Source organism: Cheilinus undulatus, linkage group 20 (genome assembly GCF_018320785.1).
Source record: "Cheilinus undulatus linkage group 20, ASM1832078v1, whole genome shotgun sequence".
Taxonomy (NCBI): domain Eukaryota; kingdom Metazoa; phylum Chordata; class Actinopteri; order Labriformes; family Labridae; genus Cheilinus; species Cheilinus undulatus.
This window is the reverse complement of record NC_054884.1, coordinates 12,114,017-12,132,144: the sequence shown is the minus strand read 5'-3', so window position 1 is coordinate 12,132,144 and position 18,128 is coordinate 12,114,017. Positions and strand designations below refer to the sequence as shown.

Genomic DNA, 18,128 nt, shown 5'->3' with positions numbered 1-18,128 from the left:
AGTATTTGTCAGTGCAAAACTGGGTATATCCTTTATTTAGAGGTAGCTGGACTCTATTGCAGCTTTTCCCAAACTTCAGTATGCTGTGGCCCAATTTAAGACCTAAAAGTCCTCCAAGAAAAAAAAAAAAAAAAAAAAAAAAAAAAAAAAAAAAAATATATATATATATATATATATATATATATATATATATATATATAATGTAGGGGCCATTTTTAGGTATACAATGATGGGAGTTAGAGGGGGGTAAATAAATAAATACATACATGAATAAATGAATGATTACAATAGATTAAAACCATGATGGTACAAATTTTACCATGATGAAAATTCAGAGATAAAGGTCAAGCCAATCTGCTAATCTCTTTCTGTGGAGGCTGATGAAGGTTAAAATTTTGCAAAGAATTTAAGCAAAATGTGTACAGTTTGGCATTACCTGAATAAATGCTTCATTACACTATCGTTTCTGTCTATGCGCAGTTGCCCGCAAGTTTACCTCCTTTGCCACTACCCCTGACTACTACGAGACCATCGAAAATGATGGTCTTACATCCACTCCCTTCAATAGATATCCATCCGCTAGAACTAGAATACAATATTTGAGCGAATAGATACATTTTCGTTGAGCTAACCATCTACTGTATGTGCGCTCTTTATAATCCGATGTCAAATATTTATTATAATATTATATTTGTAGACGATACGGAAAAACGGGACGGGCGCTGCACGCGGAGGGATACAAACAGGTCATTGCTGGTCGCGAGCCTTGAGCAGCAGCACCGCGAGCGCGGCGGGTACGGAACGACGGTTCCCTGTCTGTAGTACTCAGTAAGTACAAATTATTTGTCTTTTCCTACTAATTGACTCGAAGCTTTGGTTATTTTCACGGCCGTGTGAATACGAGGAGCTTTTTCGTTAAATCATTGTCTGAAAAATGTACTTTTTAACTGAGTGCACGTAAATTTCTTTTTAAACAGACTTCAACGTTAGGGGATGCTCGAGCGCATTCTTTCTTTGGGGAAGCTAACTTGTTAGCCTACCGTTGCTATCGTGTTTTGCAAAATGGGAACATTTTATTGCTATTGAGCCCCCACTGAGTGAACCAATAGGCCTTTTAACACAATTAATAGAAGGAAATGTCTCTTTCCGTCTCAACCTAACGGTTATTTAATTCAGAATGATTGTCAGAGTGAACAAAAATTGTGCTAACTGATGCTTTAATGACGTCATATATGTGCGCCCGTTAGGAGGCATGTTTGTGTCTGTAACCGGTCTATCCGTGGACCACCTTAAAATCACTTCCGAGTTGTTATGTCTCTGTTTTAATGTTAAAAATAGGGAACTCGCCTACTCTTTAATGCTTTTCCAACCACGGGTGTCTTATTTTCTTCTCATTCCAGCAGTGTTCATGATCTCCCGCTAAGCGCTGTGCAGACTGCTGTCTGCCCTATTTCCCTACAGCAGCCGAGTCTATCCCATCTGCCACCATGGCCTTCGTGCCCGCACCCAGCCCCACTGTGGTGGATCAGACTACACTCATGAAGAAGTACCTTCAGTTTGTGGCAGCACTCACTGATGCCAACACACGTAAGATCAAAGATCTCATTTTTGACAACAACCTCCATGTGATGCAGCCTCAAAAAGTAACCAGCTAAAAGGTTTAAATAAGGTCCCTTTTGGAGTTGTCATTCTTTATGTTTGATCTGATTATCAGGTCTGTTTGGACCAGTTTAAAGAAGGAATACTTCTTTTAGGTGTTGAAAATTATCAGAACGATCTTAAGATGCTTCTTATTTGAATTCAGTGATACAAAATTTAAAAAACAAAGAAAATATTTCAGCCAAACATGTGACATCGGCATTGTATTCAAATGTCAACATCTTGGTGTGAGCAAAGCAATGAGGATTCAGATGCAGCACCAGTGCTTTCAATGGGCGATGTGATGAGAGCGATATGCTTTAGTCCAGTCAAAGGTACGTGTGTCTGGGAGAGTGCTTGTTTGTGTGAGTATGATGAGGGGTGAGTGTGTTTCTTGAAGTACCTTTCAAACAGTCTGGACGCTGAAAGTAAAACTGATAAGATCTGAGAGTCCCCATTGAGCACAAGGAGACTTGACATGAAAAGTAAAGCTGAATCATTAGCAGGTTTGATTAATGATGACTTTGTGTCCTTCAACTTCCAGCTGATGAAACTAAGCTGAAGATGATGCAGGAGGTCAGCGAGAACTTTGAGGTAAGTTTGATGAATACTCTGTGTGTGTGATTGATGGAACAGATTAACTTCTTGGTGTCTGCTGATGGATTGTAATGGGTTTTAAGAAGTTTTAGAGATTCTGGGAAAAAGTGGAAGTTTTTCTGAATACAGTGCAAATACAAGATGTTTTTAATGCGATGAAACAATCATGAAGACATTTTCACAGCACAAGAACATAATAGGTGTAATGAATGCTTAAAATGTTTTAAACTTGTCTCCCTCAGAATGTGACATCGTCACCTCAGTACTCCACCTTCCTGGAACACATCATCCCTCGCTTCCTCACTTTTCTTCAGGATGGAGAGGTTCAATTCCTTCAAGAGAAACCTACACAGGTACTTAACTAATTACAAGGATTAGGACATTTTTCTACATTTTCCTACTTCAGTCTTATACTGGAAGACTTTACAAACTGTTCACTGGAGCAGAATTTTAAATTTAATCCATAACACAAGTATGAAGTTGAGACTTCACAAGTGTTTCACTTGTGTAAATAGTATTGCTGCAGTTGTAGATGACTTCAAGCCCATAGCAGCTAGCTAACTTGTTTGCATGAGTGGAAAGTGACTAATTACTTCTATGGAAATTAGTGTAATTGAATAATGTTTCTTGGTACTTGTACTTTTTTGAGTACATTTTGTACATTCCTATCATGCCCTTGGGTAGAGTGTTTAGATCAGTTTTATTTGTGTTTTGTTAGGTCGCAATTACATTATTTTCCAAAATTGTTCAGCCCTAGTTGTGTTTGGATGTTACCTGTTGTATAATGATCCCTGCTAGGGTTCTTTTGGTCATGTTTCAGATAGATTGTTGTTGTTTTTGATGTGAGACACATTTCCACCATGAGTGACGTTATCCACTGAGTTAGAGTTTCTGCCTGTGACTTGAGGTGTCCCTAAAGGGCGCATAGTGCGTAGTCTTTATCAGTATGCATTGCCTTACTAAAATATTGACTCCAAAAGAGACCCTCCTTAACACAGGTTTTTGTAAAGTGACTGCAGCTCTGTCATATTATTAAATATTTATCACCTTCAGAAGTTTAGTTTAACTATGTTACTTCAGCTCCATTCACTACACATTGATTAAGTCTGACTTTTACACCTACTAAGTAGTGCTAAGTCACTGGTAATGTTACGCCCAGGTGTACGTCCAGCTGGTGCACACAGCCCCAGAGCACTAACCAGGTGAACAGATTGGTTACTCCAGCATTATTTCTGGTATTTTCAATTATGTATTTTTGATAAATATTGGCATATAATAATCAGCTGCCATTCAATCAGGATATCCCTAGTTTTTTCACTTACCTGATGGAGCTAGAAGTAGGGCTGGGTATTGCCACTGATTTCCTGAATCAATTTGATTCCAATGCTCAGGGCCCCGATTTGATTCGATATTGATATCAATTCATGTAGGGATATTTTAGTAAAAAATCTTATGTTGCTTTTACATTTAAGAGATTCTCAGAGAACTTAAGTTGGAAATAGTACAAAGAATGTTCCAACAAAGCATATTTTTAACAGTTTCAAGGTATGCATTAAAGATTGACCCTACACTACTTGTATTTACATCACTATTTTACCTCCATGTGGCCCATCCTGGATATGTATATATGTAGTGTTTAAATCCAAAATGCAGTCAAGTTTGGAGGTTCCTTCAGTGGAGCAGAGCTGCCGGTTTTCACCATGTTTGTTTTGACAGAGATAAGTCATTTAGTGCATGTCCAAGTTGAAATTCTCGTTGTTAAATGAATAAAGATAAAAGTAAGTAAATTTTAATACATTATTTTTAACTAAGTTTGATTAAATCCATTATGTACAATTACACTGAAGCTCATAATGTGGTAGTCGTAGTAATAGTCACATTTTCAGATATAGTGCATACAATGTAATGCTTTAATGTTTATCTGTTTGTCTGCTGTCTGTGAGGTGTGTATTATAGACGGACACCTATGCTTTTTAATTAAAAGGCAGAGTCCACAGCACTTATAAAAAGAAATATGCATCATGTTATTTGTAATATTGTGCACATGAAAATGAAAATGTTATATTATGCTAACTTTAGTGAAAATCTTCATGAGATGCGAGTTTATTACTCATATCCTTCTAAATGACTGAGCGCTCTGTCATTTCTCTGCTGTAAACGGGGGTCTGTGCGTAATTTGCACTGCTGTGAAACGGAGGAATGGGGGTCATAACATAAAGCACACTGTGCGGGGCCACATATATGGGGGTTTCAAAAAACTGTCTGTAGCAGCAACACCTTAAGCGCTCTCCACCTGATCACGCTGCACCAGCAGAGATTTCTGTTTGAGGACGAGATATTCAGCTTGTATTAATAACACGCCCAGATATCCAAAATTAGATGATGGGGTGTGAGATTTAAACCTTGAATCAGAGTCTAGATGCTTTTAGAAGTGAGTGCAGGGCAACTTTCAGGCTGCATGGTGATGTAAGTCTGGGACTTGTAACGCGAGGAGCTGACAAGAGAGGGAGAAGGCATATATTAAAAGATCGATTGTATGGATCGATATCGAAAAAAAGATTTGATCTGAATTGGAGAATTGATTTTTTTTAACCTGGTCCTAGCAAGGAGACACACATTGATTGGGATCTTGCTTGGGAGCCAAGTTCCCAGTCCAGCCTGGGCATGACCTGTTGTGGAAACATTAGCAGGTTTGGGAGTTTGGCTGAGGCAGTACACCTGTCAAACGGTAACGCAGGTGTCCTTTTACCCACACACGCTTTTTGATTTATAGCAAGAAGCTACTTCTCTTTATTGATACCAATGAAAGGGATCTTTGTGAGTCAGTCAACTTTATCCCTGAAAATCCCCCTTAAATGAGTTAATACCACACAAGAACATTACATGGTGAAGTTGTATGTAAAACTGGATCCTCTGTTTAAAAATATTTCTTTTAGCAATTGAGGAAGCTGGTGCTGGAAATCATCCACCGTATCCCAACAAATGAACACCTTCGCCCACACACCAAGAACATCCTGTCTGTGATGTTCCGCTTCCTGGAGGTATGACGTCTGCCCTTTTCAAAACAGAAACTATGACTCTTACACGATTACAATATTTTGCATTTTTGACTTACTTTTGTTATTTGCAATTTATTAAGTTTGCCTTATTTTTTTAATACACTATCAATTTACAATCTTTAGTACATGCCTTTAAAGTGCTAGACAGGTGGATTTACTTTGTGGTTATAAAGTATGATAACAAACAGGAAGATTTTACTTTTCTCAGAATGGTGCAAAACATAAATATACGTTATTTTCAATTAGACAGAAGATATGGTCACTATGGAGGAGATTTTTTTTTTCATTTCTGCTTTTTCCTCTTGTTTTTCTTCACAGATTGAAAGTGAAGAAAATGTCCTGATTTGCCTTCGCATCATTATAGAGCTGCACAAACAGTTTCGGCCTCCAATCTCTCAGGAGGTAAAACACTCATCTTTGCTGCCTGAAGCAATATTTTGTTGTGAAAGAGTTCTGAAAGTGATTTGATGGTACTGCCATATCTAAAAGAAATTCTGTGTTGAATGCTTTTGAGCTTATGTTTTGTATCTTTGCTGCAGAAGGCAAAGTTTAGATTAGTCTTCTGAGGGTTAGGTCTTTGTAAATAAAAGCATATGTGTTGACAGCACTGCTGTGCCTTGTGATTAACATTTAACAGTTGTAACTACTTATTAGTCTGAATCATTCAAATTATCATTAATCAGTGTTTGTCGACCCAGACCTGCTTAGCAAAGTAATTGGGCAGTCTTTTGTGTTTTATGTTTTTTTCAAAGAAAGGGTTTTCATCTTGACTTCAGCAAACCAAATACAACTAATGAAGGGTATTTTTTCCTCCTCATGTTAAAAATGGGAACATGAACATGGTCTAATAGAGGTTCTCTCTCTTTTTCTCAGATTCATCATTTTCTGGACTTTGTGAAGCAGATTTACAAAGACCTGCCAAAAGTTGTTGTAAGTATTTCCTCTACAGCTGGTTGCTATGTTTTGTATCTGATTTGATAAAGACTCTACAGAAGCATTTTCTCGAACATCTTTTCCCTTTCGAAGTGTTCCTGTATTTCCAGTGTTGTCATAGCCACTGTTTCTTTCTGTTTCTGTCAGGCCCGGTACTTTGAAAACCCCCAGGTGATCGCAGAGAACACGGTTCCCTCTCCTGAAATGGTTGGGATGATCACATCAGTGTTGGTTAAGACTGCGCCGGAGAGGGAAGACAGTGAAACAAGAACAGTAAGCAGAACTACCCTAACCGACATTTTAAATCTCATAACTAACAGAATTTTATAGTACTATTTGTGACCACTGGATGGCAGTAGTGCGCTATACTGCCACAATGATGGGTTAAAGCACAAAATACTTAAATCTTAGTTAACTTCAAATTAAAATGCATCAGGCTCTCTTGTAGCGTACATTTCTAATCAACAATTAAACTACCACCTGCATGTGCTTTTCTCAGTGCAAACATGATGATGCTCTGAAATGTTCATGAATATATTTTTTCCTTTACGTCCTTTATGTTGAAGTTGGTCTGAAACACTTAATCTAAAGTAAGGAAAAGACATGAAAAATATCCGAGATTCTTAAAAGAAAATAGCTGAATAAGTGACAGTTGTGTAACCAAAACACCTCGTTTCCACTGAGATGATCAATCTTTTAGAGTATCTTTGAATGATGGAATCTTACTCTAGCTTTAGATGGGTGTTCCAGGTGTCCAGTATTTGCGTCATTCTGTTCTTTTATTCATTGTGGTTTTAATCCTTTTTCTTCAACTAGCACACCATCATCCCACGGGGGTCCTTGTCTCTGAAGGTGCTGGCAGAGCTGCCAATCATAGTGGTCCTGATGTATCAGGTCAGTGACATCATCCAGAACTTCTATAAATAAACCCATCTCTCAGTCACCTTTGTTGATTTGGTTCAGTAACAGGAAACAGGATTAAGTGAAATGAGTTACTGCAAAGTGTGCTTTCTGCTTTTTGCCTTATTAAAATGTAATTTAAATGCAAAACCAATGCCTGTAATGATTGTGCATAACAAAGTTTGGGGTAAAATATATTTTCTGTGTAAGGGTGGAAATGAAGCTGCGATTTCTTTCAAACTTTACTCTGCATTGTGATAATTGGATATGTGTATTTTTTTTTCATAAAAAGATGTATTAAAAAGTTTTAAAATGAATCAGTACAGATGTGAAAAATGTGTTAAATTTGAAATGAAGTCAGATTTCCATTAACTGAGTTTAGTTTTGTTCTGTCTTCAGCTCTACAAACTGAACATTCACAATGTGGTGTCAGAGTTTGTGCCCCTCATCATGAACACCATCATGCTGCAGGTTTCTCCTCAGGCTAGGTAAGATATGCCCATGTATTAACATCCATGCTCCTGCCTGCTTTTTAAGAATATCACAGGCAGGACTTTGAATGTGCCTTAAACAAATTTCATTTTCCTTTTACAGCCTTTGAAACGAGTTTGGGCACATTTAAGAGAATTGATTTTTTCCCTCCTCCTCTCTACCGCTAAAGTTTGTTGATGGTTTTTCTTAGGCACTTTGCCTGCCAAACTTAGAGTTAACATCCATTTGTGGAAGTTAAAATTGGAGAAATTGGCTTAGCGGGAGGTGAAACCTCAGGGTAGGAGGAGGGTTTTCTTAAGCATTTCGAACAGGAAGGAAATGGAGCAGAATTAATTTAGACAGAATACCTCAGCAGCCTCTGGCAGGTAAAGAAAACGTTTCTTGTTGATGTTCAGTAACAGCTGCGATGCAAAAAACAAGTCATGTAGAACTGAGTCCATATGTAAACCAACAATTGCAACGTCTGTAATTGCCAACCACTGCAGGTGTATTATATCATTAATGTCTTTGATTGCACTAAATGGCTTTTATATGTTAATTGTGCTGTTTCTTCTGCAGGCAACACAAGCTGTATAACAAGGAGCTGTATGCAGACTTCATTGCTGCACAGATCAAGACTCTGTCATTTCTGGCTTACATCATCCGCATCTACCAGGTACCCCTGTCTGATTGGCTGTATGTTTCATCACTTAGCACTGTTAATGAAAAGGTTCAATGAGTTATCCTGCTTCATACAAGAGAGTTGCCGTTTCTTTGTAAGCCCTCACTTGCATCATTTTGCATCATTTACTTCTATCAGATATCCTGTCAATAATGGGTGCCTCTTTAGCTTATCTGGGTAGAGTGGGCACCCAGAATAGAGGCAAAGTCCTCATCTGGCCTTAGTTCGACTCTGACCCCTGTGCTTTGCTTCATGTCATCCCACTCTCTCTTCTCCATGGTTTCTGTGTCCTTTTCGACGGCCTATCAGTAAAGTAGAGATGTGATTCTGGATGATTAATGTGGAATTCTGGATTCTAGGGGTGCATGATATTGGGAATTTGTTGATATTCAATGTGCCATTTTTTCCAATTCATTTTAGCTGATACCAAAATCAATATCAATATATAAATATAGTTCAGACCATAGTCATTTAAACATATATTAAGTTTAATGCAGAACAAAGAAGTAAACTTTGGCACTTTAAACACTTCAAATCTGGGGAATAAGGAAGAACAAAGAAGAAGACTTCAGCTGACATCGGTCTTCTTGCCCAGCCTGATACTCGACAATGTAATTCACAAATATGGCAGATTTTTACAGCCGACATGGGCCAGTATTTGCAGCAGTTGTAAATATTGGATAAAATGTTTATCTGCTGATGTGTGGATTATGTCGTACTGGATTACAACCTAAAAATCTGAACATTACTTAAATGATCTATGAGGTGCATACGTGGTTGGTGTTCAGCTCAATCTCAGCCTGCTGTTTCAAAAGCATAGTGGTCATTCGTCTTGGCTGTTAGTGATTCTGCCGTTTTGCATGTGTACTCTAAAGTAAATATGTGTTGGCTGCTGGCGAACAATGAAGATTTTTTGAACTATCAAAGTATGAGAATTAAAAAGTATGAGAATTAAAATGAGCACAGTGTTTCTTCATGCTTCAGTATAAAATACCATCTATGCCATATTAATTGCAAATTAAAAAGTGTATGTAAATATATCCGTATGACAAAATGATCCGAGGATGCACAGATGACAGCCCCCTTTCTTATCTTGTGGTGCACATGAAGCACTCAGATTCCACCTAGGCAAATCCACCCTTTGCAGCTGTAACAGCTACAACTCTTCTGAGAAGGCTTTCCACAAAGTTTAGGAGTGTTAGGAGTGTAGTTTAGGTGCGCATTTGTGAGGTCACACACTGATGTTGGACGAGAAGGCCTGGCTCTCAGTCTCCGCTCTAATTCATCCCAAAGGTGTTCTATCGGGTTGAGGTCAGGACTCTGTGCAGGCCAGTCAAGTTCATCCACACCAAACTCTCTCATAATTGTCTTTATGGACCTTGCTTTGTGTACTGGTGCACAGTCATGTTGGAACAAGAAGGAGCCATCCCCAAACTGTTCGCAAAAAGTTGGGAGCATGGAATTGTCTCCACTGCTCTAGAGTCCAGTGGTGGCAGCTTTACACCACTACATCCAAAGCTTTGCATTGCACTTGGTGCATCACTTGGATGGAGCTGCTTGGCCATGCAAATCCATTCCATGAAGCTCTCTATGCACTCTTCTTGAGCTAATCTGAAGGCCACATGAAGTTTGGAGGTCTGTAGCAATTGACTCTGCAGAAAGTTGGCGACCTTTGCACACTATACGCCTCAGCATCCACTGACCCTGCTCCTTTATTTTACGTGGCCTATCACTTCATGGCTGAGTTGCTGTCGTTCCCAATCACTTCCACTTTGTTATGATACCGCTGACATTTGACTGTGAAATATTTAGGAGCGAGGAAATTTCACGACTGACTTGTTGCACAGGTGGCATCCTATCACAGTACCACGCTGGAATTCAATGAGCTCCTGAGAGCGACTCATTCCTTCACAAATGTTTGTAGAAACAGTCTGCATGCCTAGGTGCTTGATTTTATACACCTGTGGCCATGGAAGTGATTGGAACACCTGATTTCAATTATTTGGATTGGTGAGTGAATACTTTTGGCAAAATAGTGTATGTACTAGCGTTTAAGGGTGAGTGTTGTGATACGCTACATCATTAAAAATAATCCTTCACACACGCATGCTATGTTTATGCAATATTGAGTGAAACTTTACAAAAGGTGAGCAGTGTTTATTAGGTAATTAATTCTTGCTAGTGTTAGGTGATTGGCAGGAGGTGTGATGTACCATAATGTGCTCATGGATACAAAAAAAACAAAGACGATGACATATTTAAAGATGAAGCAGACACAAAACTAAATTCAAAGTTTTTTTGGTTTGTTCTGTTCATAATTAATGAAAATCATATCTCCTCTCTGAAGCTATCTCCTGCCACACTGACTGTTTCATTATCAGACATTACATGAAATGGTATAAAAAATCCCCAAACTCTGTCAGTGGGTTTAAAACTTCAAAAACTCCTGATAATACCATTGAAGTACCTTCAAACTCACCTAGAAGAATTCTGTTAGTGGAGGACTTAGTGAACCGTGTTTGTGCTGCTACAAACATCCTGCCTGTGCAAGTTAATTGAAAAGATATGGAATAAAAACTATGAATACAGGCACCTAATTTGGCTTGATTTGAAAGGTTGTGCTACTTTATTTCAAACGGTTGTTAGGAGAATGATTGTGCTTTTGATCATATGCTGTGTTTGTACCCTAACAGGACCTGGTAGGGAAATACTCTCAACAGATGGTAAAGGGCATGCTGCAGCTGCTGTCCAACTGCCCCTCAGAGACCGCTCACCTCCGCAAGGAGCTGCTCATTGCAGCCAAGCACATCCTCACTACTGACCTACGCAGCCGTATGTACTCACACATCACGCACAGTCACGTGCATGGAGAACTAGTGTGACATAGCCACAATTCACATCAGTGTGACTATTTTTTCAAGGTGAAAGTTGAATAAACTTCAAAGATTTACAAAGACATATCTCCAGATATAAAATTTTAATAAGCTGTCAAAATTCATTTTGATCTGGTAAAGAGCAGTAAAAAATGATAAAGATTAAAATGGAATAATAGACATCAGCTGTCAGAATTTTGAGTCTGTTAATATTTTAGAAGATTGCACAGCAGGCATCACATCTCTGTTATTCCTGCTTCTGTGACTCAAACCTTTTCCGAAATTTGTCTAATTTCCTTCTAAAAATTTGACAAACAATCAAACCACAAATATGTGTTTTCATCATAATAAGCTGCTATGCAAGGACAAATGCAGTGATGCAGAGCAGGCATAGGCAGTTACACAGTAATGCAGGTTTTTAGAAAATAGCAAAAAACTATTGCTTTCATTGTTGTCATGAAGATTGTGCTGCGTATTAAACACACTTTTTATATAGAAAAGCCTTAAGAGAATGTGTCCATTTCCACCAGCAGCACCACTGACTGTGTGTGAAGAGGCTTTAAAGTTGATGACAACATGCCTGTTAATGATGTCGAGCTAATTTGGCAAAAGATGAACACATGCATATATACCTGCGCGTATATCCTCGTATTTCTTGCTGTGGCAGGGATGGCACCACGGTGTGGTCTTCTCTAGTCAAACTGTTAAATGTGCACCAGTGGCTGTAATGTGATCCAAGACACTGTGGGTTTACACTAACACTAATTCTTCTGTCTTGGCATAGATCAATGAAGAGAAATTCAGTTTTCTAATAGTCCTATGTGTGCAGTAGCAATGCCAGACACAGTTAAAACCCTCTAAGGTCTTTAAATTAAAATGTTTAAACTTATCTTTATCCCACTTCATGTGAAATGTAGTTGATGTTTATCAGCCTTTGGTGGTTATTTAGGTGCTGAAGTAGTCTTACTGTTTATAAGCTTCTTGTGAAGTGAGCCTGTGTCTGGACGGAGCTCACCATTGAAGCACAACACGGAAATAGATAATAATTGAGGCCTATCTTCACCTGTCTAAAAGCACACAGAACTTTACTAAGCTATATCACGTGGTGTATATGCTCAGAATAACCTAAGCCCAGGGGCGAACTAACTTTTGATCACCAAAAAGGCCCCTCATGAACTCTTCAGCAACACATATGATGTTCTTGATTATAATTTACAGTGTAAGCTAAAGGCATTCAAATTCTACAAAAACTGTTCAGTATGCTTTGGGTTGTTCTTTTTTTTTTTAAAGAAAGATGCTGTTTACATTTTTAAATGAATACTTCTTTTAACCTATTGCTTCTTCACTAGATGAAATTTGAACAAACTTTCATTCTTTGCCTTCAACATCTTTTCTTGGGTGTATTTAAAATCTTTAATCACATTACGGAACTGTATCTTATTGTGTTTTTTTAGAGTTTATACCCTGTATGGACAAACTTTTTGATGAATCCATCCTGATTGGTTCTGGATACACAGCTCGGGAGACTCTTAGGTTAGTATTGTGTATTTTCACTATCATTAGATGTTCTTTGTGTTAGCCCTCCTCTTTCCTCTTCACCTATTCTCTCCCTCCCTCTCTCTGGCTCTGTTTGAGTGTCCTTTCTGGTTATGAAGGGGGCTGACTGAATAAATTTACCCTGAAGTATTTAAGTGCCAGCCATGATGAAATGTGTTTGAAGCCTCTAAATGATAAGGAAATGAGCTTCATTGTTCCATTTATTGCTACCTTTATCATAGGATACAATTCCTTCCTCTTTAAGCTGATGCACCTCTCAATCACTCATTAAAACAAGCGATCAAAATGATGGTGGCTTTGGATGATTTTATTTCAATCATCATGATTTATGTCGAATAATATGAAAGGAGTAGGGGGAGCAGAAGAATATTCTCTAGATGACATCGTTTTCCTCTCACTCATTGTTAATTTGAACAATAGAATAAAGATGCAACAAGGGGATAGATGATCTCTTTGTTGTCCATCTGAAGTAACATTTGCCCGTATAGATGTTGTCAGATTCCCTTATCACTGCCGCTGTCTTTTCCCATTATTTTGGAACATTTGTCATCAAGGTCAAGAAAAGTGGATAGGAAAGGACTTGTGTGGGTTAATTTTTGAACTTCTCTATTGCACTCTTTCTCTTGTGGCTGATTGCACAGCGAGGGGCATGTTAAGTGTCCTCTCAGATTAATCAGGTAGCTCTCGATTCGGCAGAAACTCTCAGGGCAACTGACTCCCGACACTGCAGCACAGATCGCACTGTCAAGTTGTCATGTTTACCTACATCACCAGAGGGCAGGCTGCCAGCACACCCTCCCTTTGCTCAATTTTAAACCTCGTTGACCCTCTTTAGAAGCCACACTCCCTCGCAGCCTCAACAAAGTAGTTGTCATTTCACAGTTGTACCCCACAGAAAACAAGGCAGCTGTCTGACAAGCAGCATCTTTCTCTTTTTCTCCCTCACATCTCCTTCCAGGGCACTTTCCAAACTTGTCAAACTTTCACAGCATTTAATTTTCACTCTTATAAGGTCCTGATTTTGTTTGTAAATTTCCTCTAGATTTCATAGTTATGCTTTCTTTTCTCTCTAGACCCTTGGCCTACAGCACACTAGCAGACCTTGTGCACCATGTTCGTCAGAACCTGCCCCTTACAGATTTGTCTTTAGCTGTGCAGCTCTTTGCCAAGAACATAGATGATGAGTCTCTTCCCAGTAACATCCAGACCATGTCCTGCAAGCTGCTGCTCAACCTGGTAGACTGCATCCGCTCAAAGTCTGAGCAGGAGAACGGCAATGGTCGCGACATCCTGATGAGGATGCTAGAGGTAAAGCTTGTATCATCAGAAAGGATGCTTGTGTATGATTTTAAACATTTATGAAGAGATCTTGACATCATTTTCTTCTCTGTCTTTTGCTTAAATCAGGTCTTTGTGCTGAAGTTTCACACCATTGCCCGCTACCAACTTGTTTCAATCTTTAAGAAGTGCAAACCCCAATCAGAGATGGGTGTTGTTGATCCAGGGGCGCTACCTGGAGTCCCAGCCACACCTACGCCTTCTACTACCCCTGCCCTGCCCCCTCCTGCTCCTCCCACACCAGTTCCTGCTGCACCTCCACCACCGCCAACATCTTTCGACCGACCTGGTGAGAAGGAAGACAAGCAGACATTTCAGGTGTCGGACTGCCGCAGCTTGGTGAAGACACTGGTGTGCGGGGTGAAGACAATTACATGGGGGATCACGTCATGTAAAGCCCCAGGAGGTTAGAAGACTCAAATCCATGCCTCTTAAACCACTGTGGTTTTACCAACTACACTACTACATTATACTTTGCAATACTGTTGGTATTAGATCCTTCATATTAACTTTGTGTTTTCCTTTTCTTGTATTTTCCAGAGGCTCAGTTCATTCCAAACAAGCAGCTCCAGCCAAAAGAGACACAAATCTACATTAAGCTGGTTAAATACGCCATGCAAGCCTTGGACATCTATCAGGTAGAGGAGAAGGTTGACATCAGTGTTTCTTATTGTACAAATGTGTTATAAAGTTTCGGCTTTTATGCAAAGAAAGATTTGAACCCTCGTGTTTCTCCTGATCAGGTACAGGTTGCCAATAACCAGCAGACATACATCAGAGTGGCCAACTGTCAGACTGTACGTATGAAGGAGGAGAAAGAGGTCCTGGAACACTTTGCTGGGGTCTTCACCATGATGAACCCCCTTACATTCAAAGAGATCTTTCAGACAACTGTGCCGTACATGGTGGAGAGGATATCTAAAAATTACGCCCTGCAGGTACTACCAGATAGCTCATACTAAAACGAGAAATGTATCATCAGTTTTGTATCATTGTTGGTTTGTTTTTCTTATAAGTTTAAGTCACTTTTTGTTTCCTGCTGTTCCCCAGATTGTTGCAAATTCTTTCCTGGCCAACCTGTCGACATCGGCTCTGTTTGCAACTATCCTGGTAGAGTATCTTCTTGAGAGATTACCAGAGATGGGCTCTAATGTTGAGCTTTCAAACCTTTACCTCAAGCTCTTCAAACTAGTATTTGGCTCAGTGTCACTGTTTGCTGCAGAGAATGAACAGATGCTCAAGGTAAGTGGCTGCTGTGGTAAATGCTTTTTTTTTTTCCTTTTTTGTAAATTGCTGCTCTTCACTAACATGATTGCCCCTGTTCCTGCAGCCACACCTGCATAAAATAGTGAACAGCTCGATGGAGCTGGCTCAATCAGCTAAAGAACCCTACAACTACTTCCTTCTTCTCCGGGCCCTCTTCCGCTCCATCGGTGGAGGCAGCCATGACCTACTTTACCAGGAGTTCCTACCTCTTTTACCCAACCTGCTGCAAGGTAATATTTAACTCACTGTTACTCAGCATTTGAGATGAGTTGTAGTAAACAAAGATGGAGAAAGTAAACTTTTCCAATTTTTCATTTCAAGGTCTGAACATGCTGCAGAGCGGCCTTCACAAGCAGCACATGAAGGATCTGTTTGTGGAGTTGTGTTTGACAGTGCCTGTCCGTCTGAGCTCCCTGCTGCCCTACTTACCCATGCTAATGGACCCACTGGTGTCTGCACTAAACGGCTCTCAGACTCTGGTCAGTCAGGGCCTACGCACCCTGGAGCTTTGTGTGGACAACCTGCAGCCTGACTTCCTCTATGACCACATTCAGCCTGTCAGGGCAGAGCTCATGCAGGTGGGTAGTTGTTCTTAACCTCACACTGTTCCATGCAAATTGTTCTTAAACTACAAGGTAGGACACTGTGGAAATCCAACTTCACTTTTACTTATCAGAAAGTAATGAATTTGTATCCAATTATTAGATTGTTGTTTTACTATTACGTGGATTCTGTGCCCTCTAGTGTTCAAAGGTGAGGGTGACAATATCATCAGATGACTCAGGATCACTCACAAAACTCTTTTTAATAAAAACTTCATTAGTGATATAAATATGGCAAGAAAAAAGGGACAGGGAGACATGAAGATAAAGAGGGTTTCTGTGAAGCCCTTTAAATTAAAGCTGAAGGTCTACACTTAATTCACATCCTGGTGGTTGGATTTTACATCCCTTGTGGTGGGAAACAGAGGCAAAATGCTAAAAATTGTGCTACTGTCCAAATACTTAAGGACTTAACCTGATGTGTTGATGGATGAACAAGGGAGGGGAGAAGTCAGTTTGTATGGAGAAAATAAAAAGTAATTATTAGTTCTTGTGACACTTGTGCAACTTTTGATTGATTGATTGATTGTACTTAGATTTACATGTCATGCACAACAATTGCCCAACCCTCATGGGTTTATAAGTCGCCAGAAATACAATTGCACTGTTTTACAGAAAGATCAGTTCATTACAAACACTTAAAAAGTTGCAGGATCTTTTCCCAGCTCAGTAGTAAACAGTACACTCTGCATTTCCCCCAGGTTTGTAGATAAAATCTGATATAGCAAAGGTTCCTTTTCTTAAGCAAAACTCATTTTTTGTAATCATCCAACCAAAAAATGTCAGCATTAATCACAAACATTTTCCTCAAAAGTAAATCCCTTAAATCATTGTTTATTGGACAGTAAAACAGAAAGTTAATTTCGTTCCCAGTTTCCCAAAAGAAACACAAAAAACCCCACTCTGTTTTCCTCTGGAATGGCATTAAACCTGCCAGTCTCTACAGCTAAGGATAAAGCTCCTGAGCGCAACTGTGCACAGAATGATCTTTGTCTTCTAGTAAGATTATACTTAACATAGGACTCAACTGTAGTACTTCTTATCATTACAGTGACTTGGCTCCTCAAAAATTTAAGAAATCCCATTAAAATCCAAATATCTTTCCATTTATATAATGTTGTTAATTGTTTTAATTTGTAATTGCATGTGTTTTTTGAAGTGTGTGTTTTTGTTTGGTTTCTTTCTGACAATCTGAGATGAATTAAGGTTAGAAGATGGTGTTTTTATTCCCTATTTGTGCACCAAAAGAAGGAAACTGTTTTAAAATTATAAAGCTTATTTCGTCCTTTAACTATAATTAATATTTTCCTCAAGAATATTTCGAAAAATCAACACAAAAAAATCTAAATTCAATTATGACTGAACTGCTATCATAATACGCTGGCTTGTCATCTACAGCTTTGTACTTTCTTTCCCAGAATTTTGTTTATGATTAGTGGAATGAGGCATCGGTAGTTGTATTCTGTTATCACAGTGACAGTTTGACAGTTTTAGCTCTTTTGAAACTCCCCATCAACACTGGGCTCATAATTTTCCTCATTCTCCTCCTGTGCTGCAGGCCTTGTGGCGAACCCTGCGTAACCCAGCCGAGAGTATTTCTCATGTGGCGTACCGGGTGTTGGGAAAGTTTGGCGGCAGCAACAGGAAGATGCTGAAGGAGTCTCAGAGGCTGCATTACGTGGTGACTGAAGTCCAGGGACCGAGCATCAAGGCTGAGTTCACCGACTGCAAGGCATCTATACAGCTCCCCATGGAGAAGGTCAGAGTGCACTGCTGCTTTTGTGTGTGGAGTGTCTCTCCCTTTTTTCAAACTTTCTTCACTTTGTTGGAACTATCTCTTTCTCTTCCTTTTTCTGTTTGAATTTCAGTTTTAGAAAGAAAGAAGTAAACGTAAAGGAGCTTGATATTCCTCATTATTGTTCCCTTCTGAGAGCCATATATCCTTGTCAGTGTGTAAGGGAGAGTTTGTGAGAAGGGAGATATGTGTGTGTGTGTCCTCCAGGTAATTAAATTCATCTCCTGTTTCTCCTCCTGATCCCCAGTCAGTAATCATCAATCTAGTGTGGGCCACCATGACGGCATTATTTACTCTCACTAATGGCTGCTCCTTCTTCTTTCTGGGTATCCGTTTGTGTGTTTGCCATCATCAGACCGCAGACGCTCTCACATGCTCTCACATGCACTGGCTAAAGGCGTGAATCTCCATCGGGAT

At 39.4% G+C, this 18,128-nt stretch overlaps 1 protein-coding gene across 1 annotated transcript in view; it reads left to right on the top strand.

Moving 5' to 3' along the window:
* Positions 1–776: 776 nt before the first annotated feature.
* LOC121528013 (transformation/transcription domain-associated protein) overlaps positions 777–18,128 on the top strand; it is a 136,132-nt gene continuing 118,780 nt past the window's right edge. Inside the window, exons 1-21 of the mRNA XM_041815111.1 lie at positions 777–828; positions 1,401–1,587; positions 2,183–2,232; positions 2,478–2,588; positions 5,172–5,276; positions 5,613–5,696; positions 6,168–6,224; positions 6,375–6,500; positions 7,044–7,121; positions 7,527–7,615; positions 8,178–8,274; positions 10,974–11,112; positions 12,608–12,686; positions 13,784–14,018; positions 14,118–14,454; positions 14,589–14,686; positions 14,792–14,986; positions 15,099–15,290; positions 15,379–15,544; positions 15,636–15,892; positions 17,475–17,675. Of these exons, the coding sequence (XP_041671045.1) occupies positions 1,488–1,587; positions 2,183–2,232; positions 2,478–2,588; positions 5,172–5,276; positions 5,613–5,696; positions 6,168–6,224; positions 6,375–6,500; positions 7,044–7,121; positions 7,527–7,615; positions 8,178–8,274; positions 10,974–11,112; positions 12,608–12,686; positions 13,784–14,018; positions 14,118–14,454; positions 14,589–14,686; positions 14,792–14,986; positions 15,099–15,290; positions 15,379–15,544; positions 15,636–15,892; positions 17,475–17,675 (2,796 nt within the window). The 5' untranslated portion in view covers positions 777–828; positions 1,401–1,487. The remainder of the gene's footprint in view (positions 829–1,400; positions 1,588–2,182; positions 2,233–2,477; positions 2,589–5,171; positions 5,277–5,612; positions 5,697–6,167; positions 6,225–6,374; positions 6,501–7,043; positions 7,122–7,526; positions 7,616–8,177; positions 8,275–10,973; positions 11,113–12,607; positions 12,687–13,783; positions 14,019–14,117; positions 14,455–14,588; positions 14,687–14,791; positions 14,987–15,098; positions 15,291–15,378; positions 15,545–15,635; positions 15,893–17,474; positions 17,676–18,128) is intronic.